The following is a 22,606-nucleotide window of genomic DNA, read 5'->3' as shown; positions in this document are numbered from 1 at the left end:
CCGAGCAGTGAAAGATCCAAACATCTTCCGAGTCGCCAAACATTTTAAGCAGAATAATTTCGATTTCAATATAGTATAGCCAAGGAAACAGAATGAATCAGAGCTGCGATTTATAATCCTGCCACATATGAACCGGCCTCGGCCTTAGAGAAAAGCCGAAGTGCGCAACAACCCACTTGAACCCAGAACCAACAGAAGATGCTCCATGGAGCTATAATGTTTCATGGCATGAAGGTTTTCTGGACGAGGTGGAGGTTGCCATACGTATGCTCTGCTACTCCATGAGCCGCTTGGTAAGCAAGTGGGCAGTTTTCTATATAGAACAGTATGGACAACAGAAGAAAAAGCCTCTTCAGCCATGGAAGACAGCTATATAAATCCGCAGTGCGGTCCCCGTCACCAAGCTACCATCTCAACAACCTCACACATCATTTTCCTACAAGCAATAACTCAACATGATCGTCGCATTGGTAACTGGCGCCAACTCAGGCATTGGCGAAGCTGTTGCACGCCAGCTAGCGCGCCAACCGGATCACCATGTCATCGTAACAGCACGAAACCTCGAAGCGGGAGAGAAAGTCGCAGCAGCTATTGTCGAAGAAGGCAACTCAGCGTCTGCCGTCCGCCTGGATCTGTCTTCTGATGAGTCTATCTCCACGGTTGCTGAACACGTCAAAGAGGCCTATGGCAAACTCGATATCCTCGTCAACAATGCCGGGACATTTCTCGATCATCGCTCTGATTTGTCCGTCCGGGAGAATCTCACCATGACTTTTGATACGAATGTGATCGGTACCGCTGTTCTGACCGACGCCCTCCTCGACCTTCTTCGTCAGTCTTCTGCGCCGCGGGTTGTTTTCGTTTCGTCTGTTCTCGGCTCACTTACTCTTTCAAATGACGAGAATTGGCCGCTTCGACATATTGTGTCGAAGGCCTACAAAAGCAGCAAGGCCGCCTTGAACATGTTGGTACTGCATTATTCAAGGGCTCTTCAGGATGTTAGCGGGCTAGTTAATACAGTATGCCCTGGCTTGGTTAAAACAAAGCTGAATGGATACGCAGAAGATGGGGTAACGCCGGATGTTGGTGGGCGCAGGATTGTGGAGCTGGCGTTGTTGGGTCCGGATGGACCTACTGCGACCTTCTCTAATAGGGATGGACCAATTCCTTGGTGAGGGAAACACTGTTTGAAGACCACTCGCCGCATGTCTGAGGCACTATAGAGACTTAGCTTAGCAAGATCAATAGAGTCGATATAGATTCTTATCGCGATACTACTAGGATACAATGGATATTGATAGCCGTACTATGACTTATTTCACTATGTTATAAAAAATACTTTCAATAGTCCAATGGCCCTTTAGATTGTCGAGGATTGGCTAGCTAGCTGTTAGAAATTAGAGCATTTCTAAATACCCTTATCATGTATGCTATCAAACCATCTAAAGTCCGCCTGTCTTTTAGGTCGCCCTGCTATTTAGCTCTTGCTCACGACGAAGAAAGGATAGCTCAATCATTACAATGCGACATGGACACCAGCGGGTAACCCAAACACCTGGCTATTGGTTTCAAAGCCGCAAGCAGAAACACCTCCGCCGTTCGTCAGACAATAGCCAGTATCAGCATTCTTTAGATTGCCCGTGATTGCATACGACCATTTCTGGCCATTATTCTCGCTACATTCCTGCAGCGAAATGGCTTTCCCGTCTGCTGTTAGACACTTTGACTGTTCAGACAACGTGCGAATCACCCCCGATGCGTCGATCTGCCATATCTGGGATTTGCTCCCGTTGCAAGATTCAGATCCCACAGAGGATGAGGTTCCTGTAAGACACTTTCCGGAGGCCGTGTTAAAGATAAGGCCGGTGGGTATGACTTGAGAGCACTTCTCATCGGTGTCTATTTTATACACGGCGGTCGCATGTGTGTTCAACTTAATACGTATCGCATCCTTGATGGTCTGAGTAGAGCCGCCCCAGAGGTCTTGTGCTTTGTATGTACAATCGGTAGAGAGGCCGAGTATGTCCAGGGAAATATCTGTTTCGATGGACTCGCTACCATGGTTCAGAATGGTGACCAACCTAGAACCGTCGGCAAGATTCCGCGTCAACACGTCAAGGGAGCCATCGCGACTGGCCAGTGTGGCTTGTTGCGCCAGAGGATCCTGATCGACCGCAATCAAGGCTTGATTTGTTAGGTACTCTAGATCCTCAGATGATAGGTCGGGAATATGTGCACTAATAATCAAGGGTGCCGAAAACGAAGCCCAAAGCGCGAATTGGGATCGCTTTTCGTCCAGTGACAGTCCCGGATGGTCCGCAATTAGGAAGTCAGGATCGTTGTAATATCCGGGACGTTGATACCGAGCGACTAACGTGTTGAACTTATAGTTTGTCATGATACTATCCCAGGCACTGCCTTCTCCACTGTAGACGAGAATGTCAACTGAATGTCGGGCGAGCTCGCCGTATTCAGGAACCCAGTCCATGACCGTATGCCAATCGGTCAAATTGTCGGTCATGGAGAAGTACGCAGGTGCCGATTCGGAGAATATCAGTGGCTGTTGCATTTTGCTGAGTATCTCATGCCAATTGCCGTAGAGGTATTTGTACTCTTCCTGCAAAGTACGACCTTCTTTGGGATAGACGTTACACCCATCCAATTTCAGATAGTCGATGCCCCATGCCGCAAATATCTCCGCGTCGATCTCCTCGTAACCTTCGGACCCCGGATAGCCACCACAGGTCAGGTTCCCTGAGTCCTCGTAGATGCCGAAGTTAAAGCCTTTAGATTTAACATATTGACCAAGCCAGGGAAGGCCGCGCGGGAACTTGGTGACATTCCATTCGAGTGATCCATTTTCCGCGCGATCATAGTTCATCCAGCAGTCGTCAAGATTGATACGATTGTAACCAGCTTCCAATAAACCATTGGAGGCCATTGCATCCGTAGTCTCGACAAATAGTGTCTCGTTCAGGTCGCACATGAACCGGGCCCAATTGTTGAATCCCATGGGCGGCGTCGGCAGTAGACTAGGGTTCTCAATGGAAGCGACAACTTGGACTGGCATCGTGCTGGCCAATGCGTTCGCTAGCGGTATCCATCTTGTGATAAGTCGCATATTCTCATCAATTGCCTTATATATACACAAATAAGTCGGACAAAACCCAATCCAGACATGAACAAAATATGATATGTATATCCACCGGCAAAGGCATCCTGGAACACATGGACTTTATAAAGCAGGCATTGCCAATTCGACCGATAAGCAGCGGGGTAAGCAAACACCGATTGATACCTCAGCTACTACGTATAGCCAGGGGGTGAGGATATTAATTGGCCGAATCCGCCGATCCCCGCACGATATCTAGGATCTGCATTCCTCGATGGCACCTTCAGTGGCCCTTGCCGTCGGGTACATGCATTAATACGTGTACACGTTACTACGGTAGTATTCATATGCAAGGAGAGGTATCGTATCGTTTTCTGCTACCTCCAGATATTTTGCTTAGTAAACGTACATATGAGGGTTAAGAAAACCCTAGCTAGTTAGTTCCAGTAGGCAGTAGACGGTACTACCATTCATTTCATAGAAAACGTGCATGAAGAAAAAATGTGGGATAACTGTGCGATTGCATTATTCAATTAGTTTCAGGATTTAGTCTGTTGATCTATGATACTAATCGATATTAGTCCCATATACTGTCACGCTCACTTTACGCAATCACCTCAGTGCCTGGTGCGCATCCGCTAATACATTCTTCATTCATATGTAGGACTGCGATACCTTATAATAACAGTTCAATCTTGTCTATCTTGTGAGAATTATGTATAGATGAATCAACAGGTCCCTATCAAATATCTGATAGTATGTACATACTAGGGGTGCTACAGGTCACAATTTCCATAAAACGACTTTCACCTTTAAAACTAAAAGACGGGAAAAAATGGAAACTCGATATTCAGCCTAACAAAATTCCACCAGAATGTCAGCATAATAATCCGCATCATCAAGTTCTTCAGCAGCCTCCCGCTCCTCTTTGGACCACGCAGGGTTGTTGACCATTTTGAGAACTGCCTTGGTCGTAGCTCTATCAAACTCAGCATGTCCCTGATATGTGAGCACTCTATTCGGCCGGAAAAACCGTTGGACATCACACAAATCGTTCCTTCACAATATTATCCAGTCAAGGGGGAGAGATCCGTCTGGCACAGTCACTTGATATTGGTGAATGAACTGAACCTTCCGTTGGACGGCCATGCCCGTATTCGTGGATCGTGGAAAGTGTCTTAGAAATCGGGGTGCTAATTTCACACTATGCACACCTATCTCCCATCAATTGGATTCTTCTCGACCCGTATACCATGGTCTTCTAACAGTGCTGATGCGATAACCTGATGTCCGAAGCATGCACCGAACAATTTAATAAGTGGGTGGTTGTTGTACACGTCTTGGTTGTTGTCAGTATCGTACATATAACGTTGTCGGCCAAAAGCCCAAAAGACAGGAACCATACCTCTCAGAACATCGTGAATTTCCTTGATCCAAAATTGTGGTTCATAAGCTGACTTTGGTGCTCCGGTTCTGATTATCGCATCAATCAATCAATCGATCAATCAATCAATCGATCAATCAATCAAGCAAGATTCTATTAACCTGTTCGAGCCTAACTATTGAACGTCTAGCTATGCAGGTGCTTCAAGGAGCCTAGAATCTAACCGTAAAACGCCATATGCCCACAAAGGAAGTAATCGAAAGCTTTTATCACAACTAAAACTGCCTGCCACGTGACAGTCCCCTTGACCTATCTTACTCAGCCCTCACCATCCTGCATTCTCTGGCTTCTTCTAGTGTCTCCTAGTGAGTAGGTGTTGGTGCGCGTACTGGGAGGGTTTCATCAATGTCGAGATACGGAATGGCTTCGATATATAGTCAGGCGGGTAAGTAACTAATTTAGTCATGCCTAGTCAAATGGCTTTCCGCTCTTATCAGGTCAGATATACTGTTTCTCATTGGAGCGGCGGATGTTATTTTTAATGAGGCAACAAGCATACCCCAGGCTACTCTGTAACTATGTAGGGCTCGTGGCCATCAGGTGATTGCGCAACAGATCATTGTGAAATCGTCATATTAGGAACCCACAAGTTAGCATCGTCAAATATGACGACTTTCTGTTCGAGACCTATCAGCACTGAACCGTGAAGATATCAAGCAATATAGTGTTGGCTCATAGCAAACAGGAATTTGGAGGAGTGTTTCGATGTTTGCGTGGAATGGTGGAAGGAGTTTTAAGGGGGAGGGCTCAAGAAGAGATAGTAGATTCTTTTACAGTGTTACAAAGAGAGATCGGCAGTTTCGTTCATCATTGTCAGCTCATATATAGCTCAGCTGAGATCTCTGGTATGTCCAATCGAAGCTTCTGCAGTTGACTCTTATCAGTAAAACGATTTGTCAGTGCGTTAGGTGGGGTTACTTCAGCTCGGGGCATCTATGTTTCCTGGGCCGGGAAGAATGGGCAATCGGCATTTATTGTTGAAACCTTGGTGCCTGAAGCGAAAGTATATATGCTGTCCTTGACCTACTTGAGGCATCGGGCCAAATGAGTGAATACGCTTTGTGCTGGCGTAAGTTCTACCCTGACTTAGTTTATTTCCCATCCGAGTATACCTGCTCCTCTTGTATAATGACGATACATGATATCCGTCGGCATATTTCCATGTACTTATCATGTAGTTGATTAATGGCGTATGTTCCTTGTACCAGGGCGCGCTATTTCTCCACATCAGAGCGCTAACAATCGTAGATCCATAGATCACTGCACAGCCTCTATTTTTGCGTGAAGACGGGTGTTTCTTCATCTGAACTCTCAAACACATTGCGCCAGTATTCCGATACACGATCACAAATCCCAGACTTGCCCTTCCAGGATTCAAACACATGCTCCAGGTTGCAGCTCACCCATTTGATCTCCTCCCAGTAGCTTTTCTCCGCGTCGAAACCAAACCGTTCCAACGTTTTCTCAGCAACAAGCCATGCTCTCCCATCGCTCCCATCCGGCTTCAACGTCGGAGCGGTCTCCCAGTGATTGCCGAAAAGGTGTTCTGCGGGGTTGAACTTGGGATAATGCGCATGGATGAAGAACACCCGAGGTGCCTTCGCGGCAGACGGATCTTTCACACGCCAATGCCCTTGGGTGGTTAATCGGTAATCCTCGATAGGGTCCGCCTGGACCATGGCAGACCCTGAAATACCTCCGTTTGGCTTTGGATGACCCACGGCGGATACCTTCTCGCTCACTGTGTAGAATGGCTCGCCCATGGCGGCTGCGGCTTGGATGAATGTTTCCTTGTCCCCTTCTCCTGGGGCACCTTGTGATAGTAGCATGAAATAGTGTGATGGTCCGTAGTAATTGTAATACGCGGCCAGCAGCAAAGTCAAGAAATGAGTCTGCTTAGAGATGAGAAATACCCCCGTCTCTGAGGACGCACGCTCGGTCATTGATGGCACTGGTTGTCGAGATATATTATAGTACAGAGGAGAAGCCGTGGAAGCCCAAAAATCCGGCCATGTCACGAGACCGGTTGACATGAACGGTTCGTTCTGCAACAGCGACTCGGGCTTATAGAGCGCGAAGCCATCGGAGTCCATCCATATGACATTTTCGAAGGAGGAAAACAACACAGCGAAAATCTTTAATTGGTAGTGGGCGATCTCCTCTGTGGAGTAGCCTTGTCCCGCCTCGATGTCCGAAAGGATCACGCATCTCGCATTATATTGAGGAAGGATTTCTTCACAGATCTTGGTCTCGTATTCCGATTCGTCTTTGACGAAGAGCTCCACGGGTAGGGTTGAGCCCGTCCGTCGAAGCATGCGTAGTGAAGTGACAAAGAGCGGAATGTAGGATTTCCCAGCGCTTGACACGATCCCGCTGGTTCCGGGGCTGTAGGCCCTGTCTATATTCGAGGTTTTTATTGCGTCAACGAACCTGTCATGCGCCCCCTGTAAAGGCTCTTGAATGCGGTCGGAATTAGTAATCAGGTCTGGTCGAGACACGCTTTCGACCGCATTATACGGAATTGCTCCCGAGCTGTCATCTCTCTCCGGGGGAGGGCATTCCGGCGCATGGTCCTCCAACAAGGAACTCAGTTGCTGCCAGAGGAGAGTTTGCCTCTCCCTGAGGGTTGCAGGCTCGATAGCTGCGGCGAAATTTAAGTCGGCCTTCCAGTATAGATTTAGGGAGTAGAAGATTAATAGAGCGCTCAGCAATAAGATTCCAATCTTGTATCGAACACTGGGGTGCATGGTGCCGAAGGCTAAAGATTGGCGCTGGGAAATAGGCTCTCACGTAGAGGTGGGGCCGGATACACCGTCAGGATGGCAAACTGACCAGAACACGAGAGATTCGACTAAAAAAAGCACACAGGGGGGTCTTTAGGGTCAAAACTGAACACAACCATTGTGAGCCACTGCCTACTTGGTAACGGCTCGTTGGCCGCGGACGATGGTCAATCAGGAGCATTCGCCTACGTAGCCGCGTCAGCGCCGATTCTTGACGTGGATATGACACCAATCCCGTCCAAGTGGGATGGTTATAAGCGGGTCATTAGAGGAAGTGGGTTCATCCATGGGTGCTTTCCGCTTAGTGTCCTTCGGTGGAGAATAAATGGAACCGCGATACCCTAAATTACCATGTCCCTCACTGACATCCTAGCCATTGAAGCGCAAGTAGTAACATACGGAGTATCTTATCGATTCTTTACAATGATCAACAATGGCTTGGCGTCGTATATAGAGTACGGAATACATCTTTGTAAATAGACGGTTGTCGCGAAAAGCGGACGGTGACGACGCTCATCGTGGTGTAATTGGTTCCAGTTAACGGCTTAGTTGCATGGGTTACATGCTGCTGCGCTTAAGTGTCACTAACATGTTTTTATATGTTCTAATCAAAGAAGATGGCTTAACCAACGATCGACAGTTTAGAAAGCGAAATATCGTCGATTGATCGACGGCAGGCAGGGCTCGGCACCTGAATCGGTAACCCAAGGTTGGTCAGTTAGTCTCGGACATTATTAGCTAATCATATCCGATTGGTTGATGCTTCCATGCTCCAAAAACGATCATCGACCACAGAGTATCTCTCGAAGCAGCGTCTAGGCTTCTGGTACGAAAGGTTTATTGCTTGTCTGAGCTGAGCTGCATTTCACACACTGTGGTTATCTTCAAGATTCTTTCAGTAGCCCCGTAGTTCACCTTTCAGAAATTGATGTCCATACTGAATTGTTTCTCATATACGTTCAATTGAATGATATATATCCGTACCCAGACTCACTCACTTATCATCTAGGTATACCTTATCACAGAAATCATCCATCACCATGTTTGGCAATAGCTAGAGAAATACAGAGCACTGAAATCTCCAAGTTACAAGATCACAGATATACCCCATGATGGGAAAAATAGAACCGACATAGAGTATAGGGAGGTCGAAAGCCTGCTTTGGGATCTTTTAAATTCTGCCGAGCACGAACAACATTATAGTCGCAGTTCTAGTCGATGCTTGCGATATAATAAACTAGCTTAGAAGCCTCCACACCTCCATATATCAACAGAGTTCCAGAGGACAGGGAACATCGCCGGCATTTAACCGAACTTGCTCTTGTAGCCTGTAGGAAACCCAGGCGGTAAATAATGTTCCTGATACTCGAACCAGACCGCGGGGGAATGTATGGAGGTATGTTGAACCATGGTGGATTATGATGCTAAAAGCCCCATGTATAACCATATTTTAATATGCCCAATCATGTCTTGTAGATATAATGTGGTCATGATTCCGGAACAGTGAAGAATTAGATCTGAAATCATATGGAGCCGAGAAGGATCGACATCATCGGAACCAACCTGGCCAGCTTCCGCTTAGTAACAACAAAATCGCCTCCAAAATGCGGGTCGTAGAGCGGGAGCCACGATCCTTACCCTTCTGGATGCCGGTTAGCATGACCTTGGTAGCGCCACTTCCCCACAACGGAGTTGTACTGTGGGGGAACTATTTCGTGTATACGAATATACGAAAAGAGGAATCGAAGTAGGGAGAGATGTAATATAAAAGTGGAATTGATCAGTATTGTAGTATATCGATCGTTTGAAAGCCTTGGGTGTGTAATGAATTTCTCGAAGCAAGAATGAAGATAGGTCAAGTTCTTGGAGGAGGTATTATCCTGAGACTTTGGAGCACTAGACCATGCAGGCCCCTGCATGGCCACCGTTTTTGCACTTGCGATACTTGTTTTCTCCACATCACCGGAAGGCCCGTTGTCTCTCCGTAGACTGCTGTGCATGGACGTGTATTTTGCTCACCTATAAAGCCCCCTATCGCGCCACTGTAGCACGGAATTCCTCCAGGGACCAAGCTTGATACTAATGAGCAAGGGTCATTGATATCTGGTTTCATAACCTATTTTGACATATTGTCAACTTCACAACTTCCTTTTCACTCTGTCTCACTAGACATACAGATAAACTCCCAACATGATAGGGACGGTCTTGGACACAGTCCTAGGCAACCCTCAGGGGGCCGTCGGTGGTCTCTTCGTTGGATCTTTCGTTATATTCTGGGTTGTACCATTTCTATACAACCTTTTCTTCTCTCCCTTGAGAAACGTACCAGGACCATTCTGGGCTCGTTTCACCATCCTCTGGGAATTTAGTCAGTTGATGAAAGGCCGCTCGCATGAGGAGTATATCAAACTGCACAAGAAATACGGTCCGTAACAGCATCGCGTCACAAATATACACACTGGTTTTGATACTAAGGATAACAACAGGCCCGGTAGTCCGCGTCAGCCCCAAGAGATACAGTGTCATCGACCCACAGGACGTGAAGAAGATATACGGCTTTGGGGCAGATTTCCCGAAGTCCGAGTTTTATGACTCGTTGGGCGACCCAAAGAACATCTTCACAGTGCGGGACAATGAGGACCATAAAGACCGACGCAGGAAAGTTGCATCCCTGTATACCATGTCGTCCATGGTAGCCTACGAAGATGCAGTTGATCGGATGACAACTCTCTGTATTAAAAAGATGACTGACCTTGCCGCTAGTCGAAAGCTGATCTCCATACCCAAGTTCATGCAGTTTTATGCGTTTGACGTGATTGGGGAGATTACGGTATGTTGGACATTATATGTTCTCTCTTCAATGGAAGTCTTCCATGCTGATGTGGTGAGTTTAGTTTGACCAGAACTTTGGAATGATGGAAAACATGGGCGACACTCAAGGCATTATCAAAGAGATCCATGCGATGAATAACACCATTGGTATCATGGGGCTATTGCCAGAGTTACAGAGCACCTGGCGAGCAGCACAGAAAGTTCTTTTTAGTGGAACAGCTATGGGTAAACTGACCGAATACATCTGGAGTCAGTACTGGAAGCATCGCAACACGAACAGCGGCGCCAAGCAAAAGTCCCAATATGACACCTTCCTGCGAAAGGTACTTGAGTTGGAGGCTGCCCACAAAGTTGGACGCATGAATGTCTTGGACTCCTGCGGATCCAATATTGGTGCTGGTTCTGACACTACCGGTATTACTTTGAGTGCCGCGTTGTGGTATATTTACCGTAACCCCGACAAGCTGGCCAAGCTGCGTCATGAGATTGACACCATGACTGCTGAAGGCCGCATTTCGGATCCAGTGACATATAAGCAAGCCCAAGAGATGCCGTACCTCAATGCTGTCATCAAGGAGACGCTTAGGGTGCATCCTGGTGTTGGGACGATTTTGGCTAGAGTTGTACCAAAAGGAGGCATCACCCTGACCGGGGGATATTATGTACCCGAAGGGGTAAGGAATCCCTACACCCCACAACGGACATCTAGCTTCTAGCCGTTCTAATTCTGATCACTGAGCTAGACACATATCGGCACGAATGCATGGCCGCTACACTACAGCGAAACAGTCTACGGTCCTGATGCCGATCAATACCGACCCGAACGCTGGTTGGAAGACAAGCCGCAGCCCGATTACCGAGATTCGATGATGTTTGCGGTAAGTTGTTCTCCCGATGCTATTAGCTCCTAGGTCTCGTTTGGCAAGAATAGTTCAAGCTAACATCAACCTGCGCACTCGTAGTTCGGTAGCGGCTCTCGAACCTGCATTGGCCGCAATATTAGTCTTCTGGAGATCACTAAGGTCTTGCCCCAGATCGTCCGCAAATTTGACTTGAAGTTCGAGGAGAAGAAGGATCCATGGGATGCGTGGTGTGCGTGGTTCGTTTACCCGAAGTACAAATGTTGGATTGAACCACGGAAGCCGGTCGAAAATGTGGCTTAGGGCTTTACTCAAAGTGAATGGGTCACAACAACGGTGAAGGGCTGCGGACATTTTTTTTATAGCGACTGTCTTGCCTGTTATTTCTGTTGATTTTACAACCAGACTGTGAAGACCTGTGGAACTGACAATGAAAAATACCGCTATTGGGGTGCTTATAGGCGTACTTCCAAAAGCGGCAGAATTCAAAAAAGAAAAATAATGAAATGCTATTTAGATAAGTGGTACTATGCATCAATGTATTCCAGACAAAACAAGGTGATTTTTTTTTTTTAAAAAAAAATAAAAAATAAAAAAAAAAAACAGCAATAAAGATCAGATTTAAAGCCAAGCGTTGAGTTCCCCAATTAGTACGTAGTGGATATCTAACAAATGTCAATAAAAATGCGTGACTGTAAACCACCCCCAATACATGGCGGTGGTCGCCTTCCACCCCAGACAACCCGATATTCAAGTGTATGCCTGGTTGCCCTGTTACCTCGTAATCTAGATTCAATTAAAGGTCTATAGCTCGGCCTGGTGCATTCTTACGGTAACCCGATCAGCCGGACAGTTTGTCAGAGTGACACCGTACCGAATCTCCCTCTCAGGGTAGACATCTTCGATAGAATCAAACCGCTGCAATAGCCGCACCAACACAAAGCTGGTATTGGTAATGGCGAATTGCTGACCGATGCAGGTTCTCGGTCCGCCGCTGAAAGGGATATGCTCCCAGATTGCCTTGCGGCCGTACCACCGGTCAGGATTGAACTCCTCCGCATCTTCACCCCAGATATCTTTCCGGCGTTGCAGGACATAACTGCTGTAAAGTACTGGTTGACCCTTTTGGAGATAGACCGGCGAGTTGCCATCCTTGCCACCCCCTCGAGGTAGCGTAGTGTCCTTATTAGCGCACCGGCGATTAAAGGGTACCACCGGATGGAGACGAAGGGTCTCGTTGATGAAGTGTTGGAGGTACTGACATGACTTTAGCGAGGAGAAGTTGATATCGCGGGGCTCGCTGTAGGTACCGAAGCGTTCGATGATTTCCTTTCGGAGTCTTTGGAAAATGTCGGGGTGACGAGCGAGAAGAAGGATATTCCAGCTGAGCAGAGACGCAGTTGTGTCACATCCTGCGATCAATACATTCAAACACTCGTCTCGTAGCTGATTGGGGTCCTGAGTTGTTGCGGTAAGAGCATCTACAAATACATAATGTGATCCACGTTCTGGGTCGGCAGGCTTTTCCGCTTGCTGTGCCCTCTGTAAGGCGGCATGGACATATCCGTCCACGAGCTCGTGCACTACGCGGGTGCATTCTCTAAACTCCTTGTTGTTGACTATCCAGTAGAGACGCTCAAATCGGAGTCTAGCAGCTAGGTACCATGCACAGCGGTCAAAGCTGTTAAGAAAGCTATCCGACATCTCTCCGGCATCTTTTTCCAAGGCGGTTAGCTGGCTATTGCAGCTTTTGCCGAAGAGAAATTCAGTGGCGGAGTCAAGAGTAAGGCGGAAGAGGATGGTCTGGATGTCGACCTCAGACGTCCATCCGTTTGATTGAGTCGGCATAGCTCTCAAGGCATTCTGGACATGGCGTTCTTCCAACTCGAGGTTATTGATTTGGGTTCGCGTAAACTGAGGTCGTATTAGGGACCTTGAGTGGGACCAATCCGCACCATCAGAGACAAACTAAACACAAGCATAGCCCGCGTCAGTAAACTGGCAAGATAGAAGCATGGTATTATGAGGCACTCACAATTCCACTTCTTATCACAGGCGCCCCTGCGTTGCGGCGCATATCGCCCAAGAAAAAGTCATTGAATTGAGTCGCCAACATGGCTTGGATGTTCTTGGGATCGACGGTGAAGAAGTTTTCTCGGCCAGCTTGGCGCACGCGAAAGGTGGAAACATATCTGTTTTGCTGGCTGGAAATCAGATCGACACGTTTCTGTGATAGCTTGGGAAGAAACTTGTCTCGATCGGCTCGTAATGTTTCGAGCAGCGTTGCGACGCCGAACGGATCCCGAGAAGGATATAACGGAGCTTCTTGGCAGTTTAAGCTGCGAGCCCTCTGGGCATGCCGCCATGCCGAATACAAGGAGAATAAGAGGCGGGCCGCGACGATGGCGGCCACGAGAGCGGGAGTGAACCACGTTTCCATTAGGGTTGTACGAGCATCGGACATGATTTCCGATTTATGCAAGGTTTGGTTTCAGAGATTGATCTACAAGACTCGAATCAATAGCCCGACACCGAACCCGATAACTTATATATAGTGTATAGACATTTTCACGTCGTGCTATAATTAGAAGACATCACCGAATGTCCTGTCACGTCTAATATGATCCGACGATGCCCATGGACGAATGGAGTGCCTAAAAACTCTACCTCAGCCATTCATGGGAAGCTCAAAAGATAAGGGCATTATACGTATTAGATTCCCGACGTAGGATTAGTAGAGGAGTAAGAACAGTCGTTTAGGTTAATTCCACTATAGAAGTGTAGGCGCTAAACCTGTGAGGTACTTCAAGGCCCACAACCCTTGGGCTGCGGAGAATTGACTACCATACTCCGCACGCTTGCAATAATCGCAATGCGTAGGAGGGCGTCATCATTGGTCTATAGTAATGGTGATCTACTTAGGCTCTCCATCATACCCTATTTCAGCGGTGTATAGCCGTTGTTGGATCATGCTTGGTGTCTCCGGTAGTCATCTTGGCGTTTGGGCAGTGCATAGGAAACTCAAGTCTGGCGGGGTTCCTAAGGCGCCAGGTTCCACCTGCCCTTTTTAGGTTGGTTTGCAAAATAGTAAGCGTTGCTAACAGATCCCGGCTCTATCTACCTTAAGTCTGATTCGTTGGGTCGGATACTACTAGTATATTGAGGCCAGGTTATCTGCCCAAGGACCGCACCCAATGAGAGAGACCGCGACAACCGGTATGCATTCATAAATGGTAGATGAACACTACATTTTATTTTGTTTCACCGCTGCCTTTCTGAGCACAGGTTTCTTCTCATGAGATCCATTGTTGCTCTGATAAAATTGTGTGGGACTGGAGTGATAGGGCTTCAAGAGATAAATGGCCCCACTATCTCTCTTGAAGACTTGCGATAGGCTCGTAACCCTTAATAAGAGCATCAATGTCTCGTCAACCTGAGCAACTGACTTCCACGATGTTGGACAGAAGCCCACTGACTCATGTATACATAGCTATTTTTAACCGAGCAAACCCGCATGCCGCATGCCGAGGTAGAGTGGCCGCTGTGAACGATAACTGGATAAGGCAGACCGACTGGATGAGCAAACTATGTGGAGCAACAGAGTGTCCGGCCTGATCTACAGGTGGAACGTGCACGTGGGGTCGAGATATCCGTGGAATGTGGTACAGAATATCGTTTGTTTCTGATACATCACATCTTTCGACAATAAGACCTGAGTATGCGCCCCCAAAAAAAGGTGTCTGGTGGTTATGTTGTGTCACGGTTAAATCACTGAGTGGTGGGCATCACCGGATAAGATTAAGTGTGGCATTGGCAGGTCCGCAGAAACGTCCGCATACACTGCCAACCACCAGTCATCGCGAGGATCCCTCGAGTGGCCGATGTGAGACTATCCGAGTCGAGTGGAGCTCACGTTATGCAGGGCGCCTAACCATATCTATCGCTTATACCATCCTGCCGTTCTGTTCACAATTTTATGGCAAACATGCATATCTCTCTTAAGATATACCCTACAGTGCTTTCCCTTCCCCTTTTCTATTTCTCATGTTGACATTCATGCGAAAATCATTATGGCGGATACATCATCCAGCACCACCATTCAGCAGTCATCCGCGAAGGAGGCGGCCCTCCAGAAGGTATCTTCAGGGACTCCGCGGTCTCGGGATGGGATTGCTGATTGGAAATGGAAAGGCAGTCTCGCGGCTGTTATGCTAACAACGGTTATCAATGGTTAGTTGGGCATGTTTTCGGACCATCCCTAAGTTACTAAGTAACTATTCTAGGATATGATGTGAGTAATGTGGCCAACATCCAGCCACGACTATACGAGGCCTTCGGTGACATTGCACTTCTCCCATGGATCGGCCTGTCTTTCAGCTTGGCCGTCTTTGCCTTTCTGTCCTTCTCTCGGAAGATTATATACTGTTTCGACATGCAATGGATCTATATCGTTAGTGTTGTTGTCTTCATGGCCGGGGCTGCCGTGGCAGGAGCGGCCCATAATCTAGCCACGGTCATTGTCGGGCGGACAATCATGGGGGTCGGCGGATCTGTCATTTATCAGAGGTGCGATATACTCCAGCTCTACTACCAAGTCATATGACCTGACCGCGATGTAGCAATCTGACATTTGTCGCCGTGTTTGCCACTCCAGCTGAGACACCACTTCTCTTCGGACTGTTGGGTGCATTATGGGCTGTAGGGCTCGTCATCGGCTTTCCGATCGGGTCCGCCCTCGCGTCCAACCCTAACACGACCTGGCGGTGGGCCTTTTACATGAACCTCCCATGGGCTGGCCTCGTCCTTGTTATAGCCTTCATCTGCATGCCCAGCAAGTACCTAGGGCCAGACATTCCAGTATGGTCCCGCATCGCCAGAATGGATCCAATCGGCATTACAATGAACATCGCCGTGCCGGCTCTGTTCTCCATCGCACTGGAGTTCTCCGGTCCCGTCTGGGACTGGGGCTCTGGTGCATCTATCGCGGTCTGGGTAGTCTTCGGCGTGCTACTTATCGGTTGGATCGTCCAACAATATTGGTGCATGGGAACCACTCCCGACCAACGTGCCATTCCCCTCCACCTGTTCCGTCGCCTCGATCTAGTGCCCCTGTGGATCGCATCTGGATGCGCAGGGGCATCATACGCCGGGACATTGTACTATACCCCGCTCTTCTTCGCCTTCGCTCGCGGCCACAGCGCGTTACAACAAACCGTCCGTCTTCTCCCATTCGTCATACTTTTCATCGCAGTTGTCTTGCTCGTCGGCGCCCTCCTACCCCTATTCGGTCGCTATAACCTAATCTACATCATCGCAGGTCTAGCCACCGTCGCCGGAGCAGGCGCCATGGCCGCAACACTCAGTCCCGATGTCCCTGAGTCCCAGGTAATGGGCCTAGAAGCTCTCATCGGAGTCGGACTAGGCTGTTCATACCAACACGGCGTTGGCATCTCAAACGTGATCAACAAAGACCCACGCGATAAAGTAGACAGTGTCGTCATGTTCAATCTGGCGCAAATGGGCGGCATTACTGTGATTCTCTCGATAGCGGGCTCGATCTTCCAGAATGTGGGGTTCCATCTGTTGAAGGAGGTGATTGGGGGTAATGGGTACTCTGAAGATGATCTGCGACAGGCACTGGCCGGCGTGTCCTCTACTGTGTGGGGATCTGATGACCCGGATGTGCTTGCTCGTGGCGTTCAGGCTGTTTCGGAGGCTCTTGCTAGGGAGTACTATTTGATCGTTGCTGGTGGGGCACTTTGTTTCGTGTGTGGGTTAGTGATGAAGTGGGAGAAATTGGATTATGGAAGGGGGAGGGGGAAGAAGCCTGAAGCTTAGGGCTTGGGTGATAGGGTATATCTACCTGAAGCGTTCTCTTTGCGGAAAAGAACTTAATTACCCATCGGTGTTAATGATTAATCAGAGTGTATAAGGCCGCCTTACATGCTAATTGCCTTGCGAGGGAATATAATATCCAGTGCTAGACTTGTTGGACTACCACCTGCCGCAGAATATCCCAGGAACACAACTTGCGGAGTGTAGAGCATCATTAACTGCCTACTATATCAATTCTCTCGAGAATTATTATATTCATGACGATATTGTATCGCTTATTATCATAGGGATCCGATCGAAACGTAGTGATAGGAAGATATCAAAGTGAACCCTGCATGGGGTGTCGATTGTGGAATGCAGATAGTAGCATAATTTCCTTGTTTTTACTTTAACTAATTTCAGAATTTGTTCTTTAGAACTTAATACTAAGGTCTTTTAGTATCATCGTACCTGTTCCCACTCCCAACCTTCGGCTTGGGGCGGGATTCGGGACGGGATTGGATCCAAATTCCCCGATCATCCCCAAGTGGCACGTATATTCATGACGACCACGGAGCGGCTATTACTGGGTGGAACCTTTGCATTGGTACCACAGATAGACCACAAGGTCCAGATGGTGGACTTTCTGAGTTTATTCGCCGACACTGCTATCGGATTTCGGATTTGAAACCCGACTCCGAGGTGCTGGATTCCGATGGAGAGCTGCTGAGAGCTATACTTAAATACCAGCATTCATCTGCACTGATTTTTTCACCCCATTTCGAATTTACTGAAGGTTCTACACAGTTACCTTACTCAGAGCGCCATGGCATTTCTGTATCAGATGCTAGGAAGCAAAATATGGCCACCCCGCGACACGAAACCTGATCTCACTGGACGAACTCTACTCATTACAGGCGCGGAATGTCTCCCTGTCTATCCACCTAGCGCCAATAGCGAACTAAGAAATGGTTTCTACTTAGAACTCAGGACTTGGTTACGAATCGGTGATCAAATTCGTTCGTGCCTCCGCTAAAAGAATCATCATCGGTGTCCGGTCCATCGAGAAAGGCGAGGAAGCAAAGAGGGCAATTCTTGCTCAAATACCTCAAAGTAATGTCACAATCGACGTTTACCATCTAGATATGTTGGACTACACTACTATCGAGGCTTTTGCGTCTCGCGTCAATCAGGAGGTAGAACGACTAGACTATGTTGTCCTCAACGCCGGCATTAGTCCTCATGCTTACAAGAAATCGGCCTACGGATTCGAATCAGGTATTCAGGTTAATCTGGTATCGACGACACTTTTATCTTTACTTCTTCTGCCTAAGCTATTGGCGAGCAAGACCGATACCTTCACCCCTGTGCTCGAATTGGTGGGGTCCGGCACACACCAGCGCATGCCACAACTCCTGCCGGAGACAGATAACACTGAAAAGGATATCTCAGAGGTTTACAACTCAGAAACCTCATTCAGGACATTTGGATTCATCCAACAATACTCATTGACAAAGCTCTTTCTCATGTATGTGCAGTGGCAACTTGTGAAGCTTGTGGATGATAAAGTCTCTGGATCACCTCGAGTATATGTCATCGTTGTTGGCCCAGGTCCGACTCAGTCTGGTCTTGGAAGAGACTTTCAAGAACAATCATCTCTTGGGGTCCGCGTCGCTGTCCACACCATGAACCTTTTGACGAAAACAGCTGAGCAGGGTGCACGCACATATCTCAGTGGTCTTATGCTTGGCGAAAAAGGCCATGGACAATTTTGGCAATGGGACTCAGTTAATAGGTGCTGAACAGATACGAAGTACAATCTATCAGGGACTGAACGGCTAATGAGAGTGAATAACAGGCCTGCGAAGTGGTGTTCGGACCCGAATGCTATTATGCGATCGGAGCGTGTGTGGGCTAGCGTGCTCGCTGCTCTTGAAAAGGACCTGCCTGGAACTGAAAGACTTGTACAAAGGATAAGGGATGGAGTTTTAGCTCATTGAAAGGTGCTCGCCAGGCTCTGAAATATACGGTTCTTTCGCCTCCTCTTGAGTTTCGGCGCAGAACAAATGTGAGTAGCTAAGGAAGTGTATTATATGTTAGTGCAGCCCTGTCATGCACACTATGTTTCATGCCATGGGCCATTTCGTCTAAAAAGCTGTAGCCGCGTTTTGAAATCGTGTTGTACCAGGGGATTTCTCAAATGGGTTTATATATATTTCATCAATATGTTCCTTATAGATAGCATAGAAGTGGCTTCTACCAGTTTATCATATCCACTAGCTCTTGGGCATAACGCCAGCATGTCTATATAAATTTAGTTAGATTACAACCATTTGGTAAAATGAATTGACTAATTGGATTATACTATAGGCCTGTCTAACTCGAATGACAGTAGTAAATAAAGTAGTCTAGAACATTCCTAAGTTCACGCTGATGAGCTGGTCAACCGTCCAACCAACCCGAATTCAATGGTTCCACCACCCAGGGGCTGCTCTATCCACTTATTTCTTGAGTGGTATGAGACGGCCCCCGAAGCTAAGGATTAGCTAAGAACCCAATTAGCTAAGGATTTCATTCGTAAAACCAGTCACCTTCACAACGAGGTCCTCCGTCCAGGTCAGATGAGGCGAATGTCCAGAAGTTGCTCGATAAACGGTAAACTTATTACCCTTCCCCTCCTGGAGTGCGATCATTCCCTCCTGATACTCCTTAGGCAGAGTTAAGTCATCCTCAAGGACCAAGTATGCGCATGGCAGGGCCGAGTAAGGATCATTCGTCAGCCTGTCAGTATTGACGGGAGACGCAGTGAGAGTCGCTGTCCATTTCGCCGCGGACTCAGCGTCAAGACCGTTGAAGAAAAAGCGAGGGGCATCAACTGGAGTTCCGAGGCCCTTCACACCGTGTTTCTGATATGTGTTAGCCTCTGATCTGGATTTCAACTTCCCAAACAGTTACATACGTGGAATCGCATAAATGGCGGAACAAAGGTGATGCCATCTTTCGGCTGGAAAAAACTATGAATGGACTCGCCGACAGGGACAACGAAAGCCCCCATGTAAAATATACCAATCAGGCCTCCTGTCTTACCTTCGCTCCGACGAGAATTGGCTTGCAATTCTGGTATGGCTGCCTGGGTTGCAACCCAGCCACCGGATGAATGTGCCACTAGCAGAACAAGCTTCCCGCCTTCGTTAACTAGCTTGTCCAGAAGTTTGACAACAACATTCACATCATCCGTGTCGGTAGGGTAGCCCTCTGCTGGAGGCCCGAGGTCGAAATCTGGATGGTCTACATCACCCACGTTGAGCTTGCTGAGATCACAAGTTGGCCGGTGCGGACAGTACGTTTCAAATCCTTGGGACTGTAGCTTCTCCATGAAGGGTTCATATGGGGTAGGACTGTGGTAAGAGCCATGGCAGATGACAATGGCGGGCTTTGTGTTGGTGGCCATGAGGAATGTTTTACCTGCAACGTTGTGGCTTTGCGGGAAGGAAAATTGTTCTAAAGCCGGAAGGCATCATGGTGGGAACCAGGGAACACGTAGAGGTATTTATATTGGCACGAAGGACCGAGGGTTGACGCAAGCATATGTGGGGGCGAAGAAAGTTCGCTTATTGCAGGGGTCAAGTAGCCGTCCGTTGTTTAAACATAGCCACTGGTTGTCCAGGGACTGGCAAAAAATAATGTTGGCCAAAGCACGCAGTGAAATACGTCAATCAGGTTATCAAACCAATCTGCTCACGGTCGTATAATAGCGGGGCATTGGATGCACGACGCAAGCATGCAAAGCTCTGCCCGGTGGTAATTAAAGGAGCTTTAACTTACGCGCGATTGATAGTAGACATCTTCCATATCTAGGGCACGCAGTGAACTGTCGGCACCACGGTGGATATAGACAAGGGTATTATGGATCTTAGCGCAGCCATGCAGAAGCTCATGTAACGGTAGGCGATACACTAACACAAATAGCGCCTCTCTCCCGCCAATGAACCGTTCAAACCCTGTTGTCTCGGACACAATAACTGTATATGAATGGTCCATGTTTATTGCCCGTCTATGGTTCTTTGTTATGGCCACTACCGAGATCCTTGCTTAGCACCTGCACATGGCCGGATCAGGGATTGAGCTCACTTGATCTCCAGCTCCCAAGGTTCCCGGCTCTTGACTTGCTAAGAATACCATATCTTTCACATATTAATATAGTCCTGTCATGACATCCAGTGATACCAAAGACACCCAGTGAGACTCGTATGGTGAGGGAGGCTGCTTACTCTGCTAGTGCCTGGTTGGATACCGTACCACTTATCCACGAATGATAACTGACACGGGTCCGACGTTTCATCTTCCATGAACAATGTAACCAAGATGTGAACTATAGCCGCTTAGCAAAGGTATATGATTGTTACGGAACATTCCTTCGTGCGCCCACCGCCAGGCGTCGACTGGACGAGACAGCGGTCAACAGGCCAATAACCTCGGACATTGCGGTACTGTGATAATGGCGTTGGTGCTTGACAACAACACAAGGCTAGATTTTTGAAAATGTTGAATCTTTGCTCTCTGGGGTTGATATTAGCGTTGATACGAGCACCGCTCAAATGCTCGAAGAGGTTCAAATTTGTGAACGGTCGAGGAAGAACCCTCACCGGAACATAGCCGCGTATCATGGCTGTGAAGTGAAGGATGGCAGAATCACAGGGATTTACTTCACGAAGTACACCGAGACCCTGATGCAGAGGGTCAACCCCGGCAAGTTGGGTAAGCGGGCGTTTGCTTCGCAGGTGCGAGGGGGTATGTCAGATGAAGTGCAGCGTTGGATGGACGGTGTGGAATCGGGGATGCGGCATCTGCACTCACTTGGCATCGTCCACAACGACATCAATCCTTCCAATATTATGCTCGATGGCAATATCCCTGTCATTATCGACTTTGATTCGTGTGGGCAGGAGGGTCACTCTGTGGATACTGTGAAGAGGACATACGAGTGGTATGATGAAAATGTGAAGGAAGCGATGCCAAGCAATGACATTGATGCTTTGGAGGAGATGAGGATGTGGCTACTCGGAGACACTGCCAAGCTCAAATTTTAGCCAAGCGTCACGATTACTAGAAGAATTGGGACATGGATCTACTGCCCAGGGGAGAGCAACGAAGGCTTTTACTGAATAGCATTGAAGCCCAGAGCACCAGTCACACAATGAAAACGTACGTAGATTATAGGATCCCGTACTTTTACTTGTTACATGGCAGTCAATTGCTATGGAGCGTCTCACATTTGGTTGGAATTATCGGTGGCTTATATTCTGATAACATATCGGCTGGAGATCTCCTATTCACTGAGATCCAGGAGAACACTCAACCGAGAAGAATCGATTCATGGCGATCGTAGACGTACGACATCTTCCCATCCACCACTTTTCTCGTACCGGGTACATATGTATTCACATCTTCCATCTCTGCTTAGAGTGTATAAGAAGTATTAATATAAGCTTCATTAAAGGTAATAAATGTGATGAATATTGCCAGTCATATTCTGTTAAATTTCTCTTCACGTATGCATAAACGTGGGAAAGCTAGCAAGGAATTTTCCACTCCTACTTTGAGATTCGTTACGAATCCATCGCAGATGTTTAACAATTTGAGTTCTGCCGAAACTGCAATCCGTCCAGAAGATTTGGACGGAAAGAAAAGACCAAGATGAAAAGACCAAAGAAACTGAAGACAAATAACGGGAAAATAAAGCAAGGGGGGGGAGGGGATA

The 22,606-nt window shown here is 47.7% G+C and overlaps 9 protein-coding genes across 9 annotated transcripts; 4 read left to right on the top strand and 5 right to left on the bottom strand.

Annotated features, from left to right (window-relative positions):
• Positions 1–455: 455 nt before the first annotated feature.
• On the top strand, positions 456–1,175 carry AO090005000216 (SDR family oxidoreductase; the record flags this gene model as incomplete). Its single annotated transcript, XM_001817258.1, has 1 exon — positions 456–1,175. One exon carries the CDS (start codon positions 456–458, stop codon positions 1,173–1,175), a length of 720 nt encoding a protein of 239 aa, XP_001817310.1.
• A 341-nt stretch (positions 1,176–1,516) lies between these two features.
• On the bottom strand, positions 1,517–3,121 carry aglA (putative alpha-galactosidase; the record flags this gene model as incomplete). The annotated part of the gene is made up of 1 exon (XM_001817259.1): positions 1,517–3,121. One exon carries the CDS (start codon positions 3,119–3,121, stop codon positions 1,517–1,519), a length of 1,605 nt encoding a protein of 534 aa, XP_001817311.1.
• A 2,706-nt stretch (positions 3,122–5,827) lies between these two features.
• AO090005000218 (alpha-mannosyltransferase) lies at positions 5,828–7,303 on the bottom strand (the record flags this gene model as incomplete). The annotated part of the gene is made up of 1 exon (XM_001817260.3): positions 5,828–7,303. One exon carries the CDS (start codon positions 7,301–7,303, stop codon positions 5,828–5,830), a length of 1,476 nt encoding a protein of 491 aa, XP_001817312.1.
• Positions 7,304–9,529: 2,226 nt separating this feature from the next.
• Positions 9,530–11,334, top strand: AO090005000219 (cytochrome P450; the record flags this gene model as incomplete). Its single annotated transcript, XM_001817261.1, has 5 exons — positions 9,530–9,764; positions 9,826–10,169; positions 10,234–10,845; positions 10,915–11,049; positions 11,134–11,334. 5 exons carry the CDS (start codon positions 9,530–9,532, stop codon positions 11,332–11,334), a joined length of 1,527 nt encoding a protein of 508 aa, XP_001817313.1.
• Positions 11,335–11,835: 501 nt separating this feature from the next.
• Positions 11,836–13,495, bottom strand: AO090005000220 (cytochrome P450; the record flags this gene model as incomplete). The annotated part of the gene is made up of 2 exons (XM_001817262.1): positions 11,836–12,999; positions 13,067–13,495. 2 exons carry the CDS (start codon positions 13,493–13,495, stop codon positions 11,836–11,838), a joined length of 1,593 nt encoding a protein of 530 aa, XP_001817314.1.
• Positions 13,496–15,101: 1,606 nt separating this feature from the next.
• AO090005000221 (uncharacterized protein) lies at positions 15,102–16,869 on the top strand (the record flags this gene model as incomplete). The annotated part of the gene is made up of 3 exons (XM_001817263.1): positions 15,102–15,261; positions 15,315–15,597; positions 15,651–16,869. The coding sequence occupies 3 exons, from the start codon at positions 15,102–15,104 to the stop codon at positions 16,867–16,869; spliced, it is 1,662 nt and encodes a 553-aa protein (XP_001817315.1).
• Positions 16,870–17,671: 802 nt separating this feature from the next.
• On the top strand, positions 17,672–18,647 carry AO090005000222 (uncharacterized protein; the record flags this gene model as incomplete). The annotated part of the gene is made up of 2 exons (XM_001817264.3): positions 17,672–17,779; positions 17,829–18,647. The coding sequence occupies 2 exons, from the start codon at positions 17,672–17,674 to the stop codon at positions 18,645–18,647; spliced, it is 927 nt and encodes a 308-aa protein (XP_001817316.3).
• A 454-nt stretch (positions 18,648–19,101) lies between these two features.
• AO090005000223 (alpha/beta hydrolase) lies at positions 19,102–20,296 on the bottom strand (the record flags this gene model as incomplete). Its single annotated transcript, XM_023234212.1, has 2 exons — positions 19,102–19,149; positions 19,805–20,296. 2 exons carry the CDS (start codon positions 20,294–20,296, stop codon positions 19,102–19,104), a joined length of 540 nt encoding a protein of 179 aa, XP_023088860.1.
• Positions 20,297–20,972: 676 nt separating this feature from the next.
• On the bottom strand, positions 20,973–21,512 carry AO090005000224 (uncharacterized protein; the record flags this gene model as incomplete). Its single annotated transcript, XM_023234210.1, has 2 exons — positions 20,973–21,014; positions 21,252–21,512. 2 exons carry the CDS (start codon positions 21,510–21,512, stop codon positions 20,973–20,975), a joined length of 303 nt encoding a protein of 100 aa, XP_023088861.1.
• Positions 21,513–22,606: the final 1,094 nt, after the last annotated feature.

Source organism: Aspergillus oryzae, chromosome 1 (assembly GCF_000184455.2).
Source record: "Aspergillus oryzae RIB40 DNA, chromosome 1".
Lineage (NCBI taxonomy): Eukaryota > Fungi > Ascomycota > Eurotiomycetes > Eurotiales > Aspergillaceae > Aspergillus > Aspergillus oryzae.
Note: the sequence above shows the minus strand (reverse complement) of the source record. Positions and strands in the feature narration are given on the sequence as shown.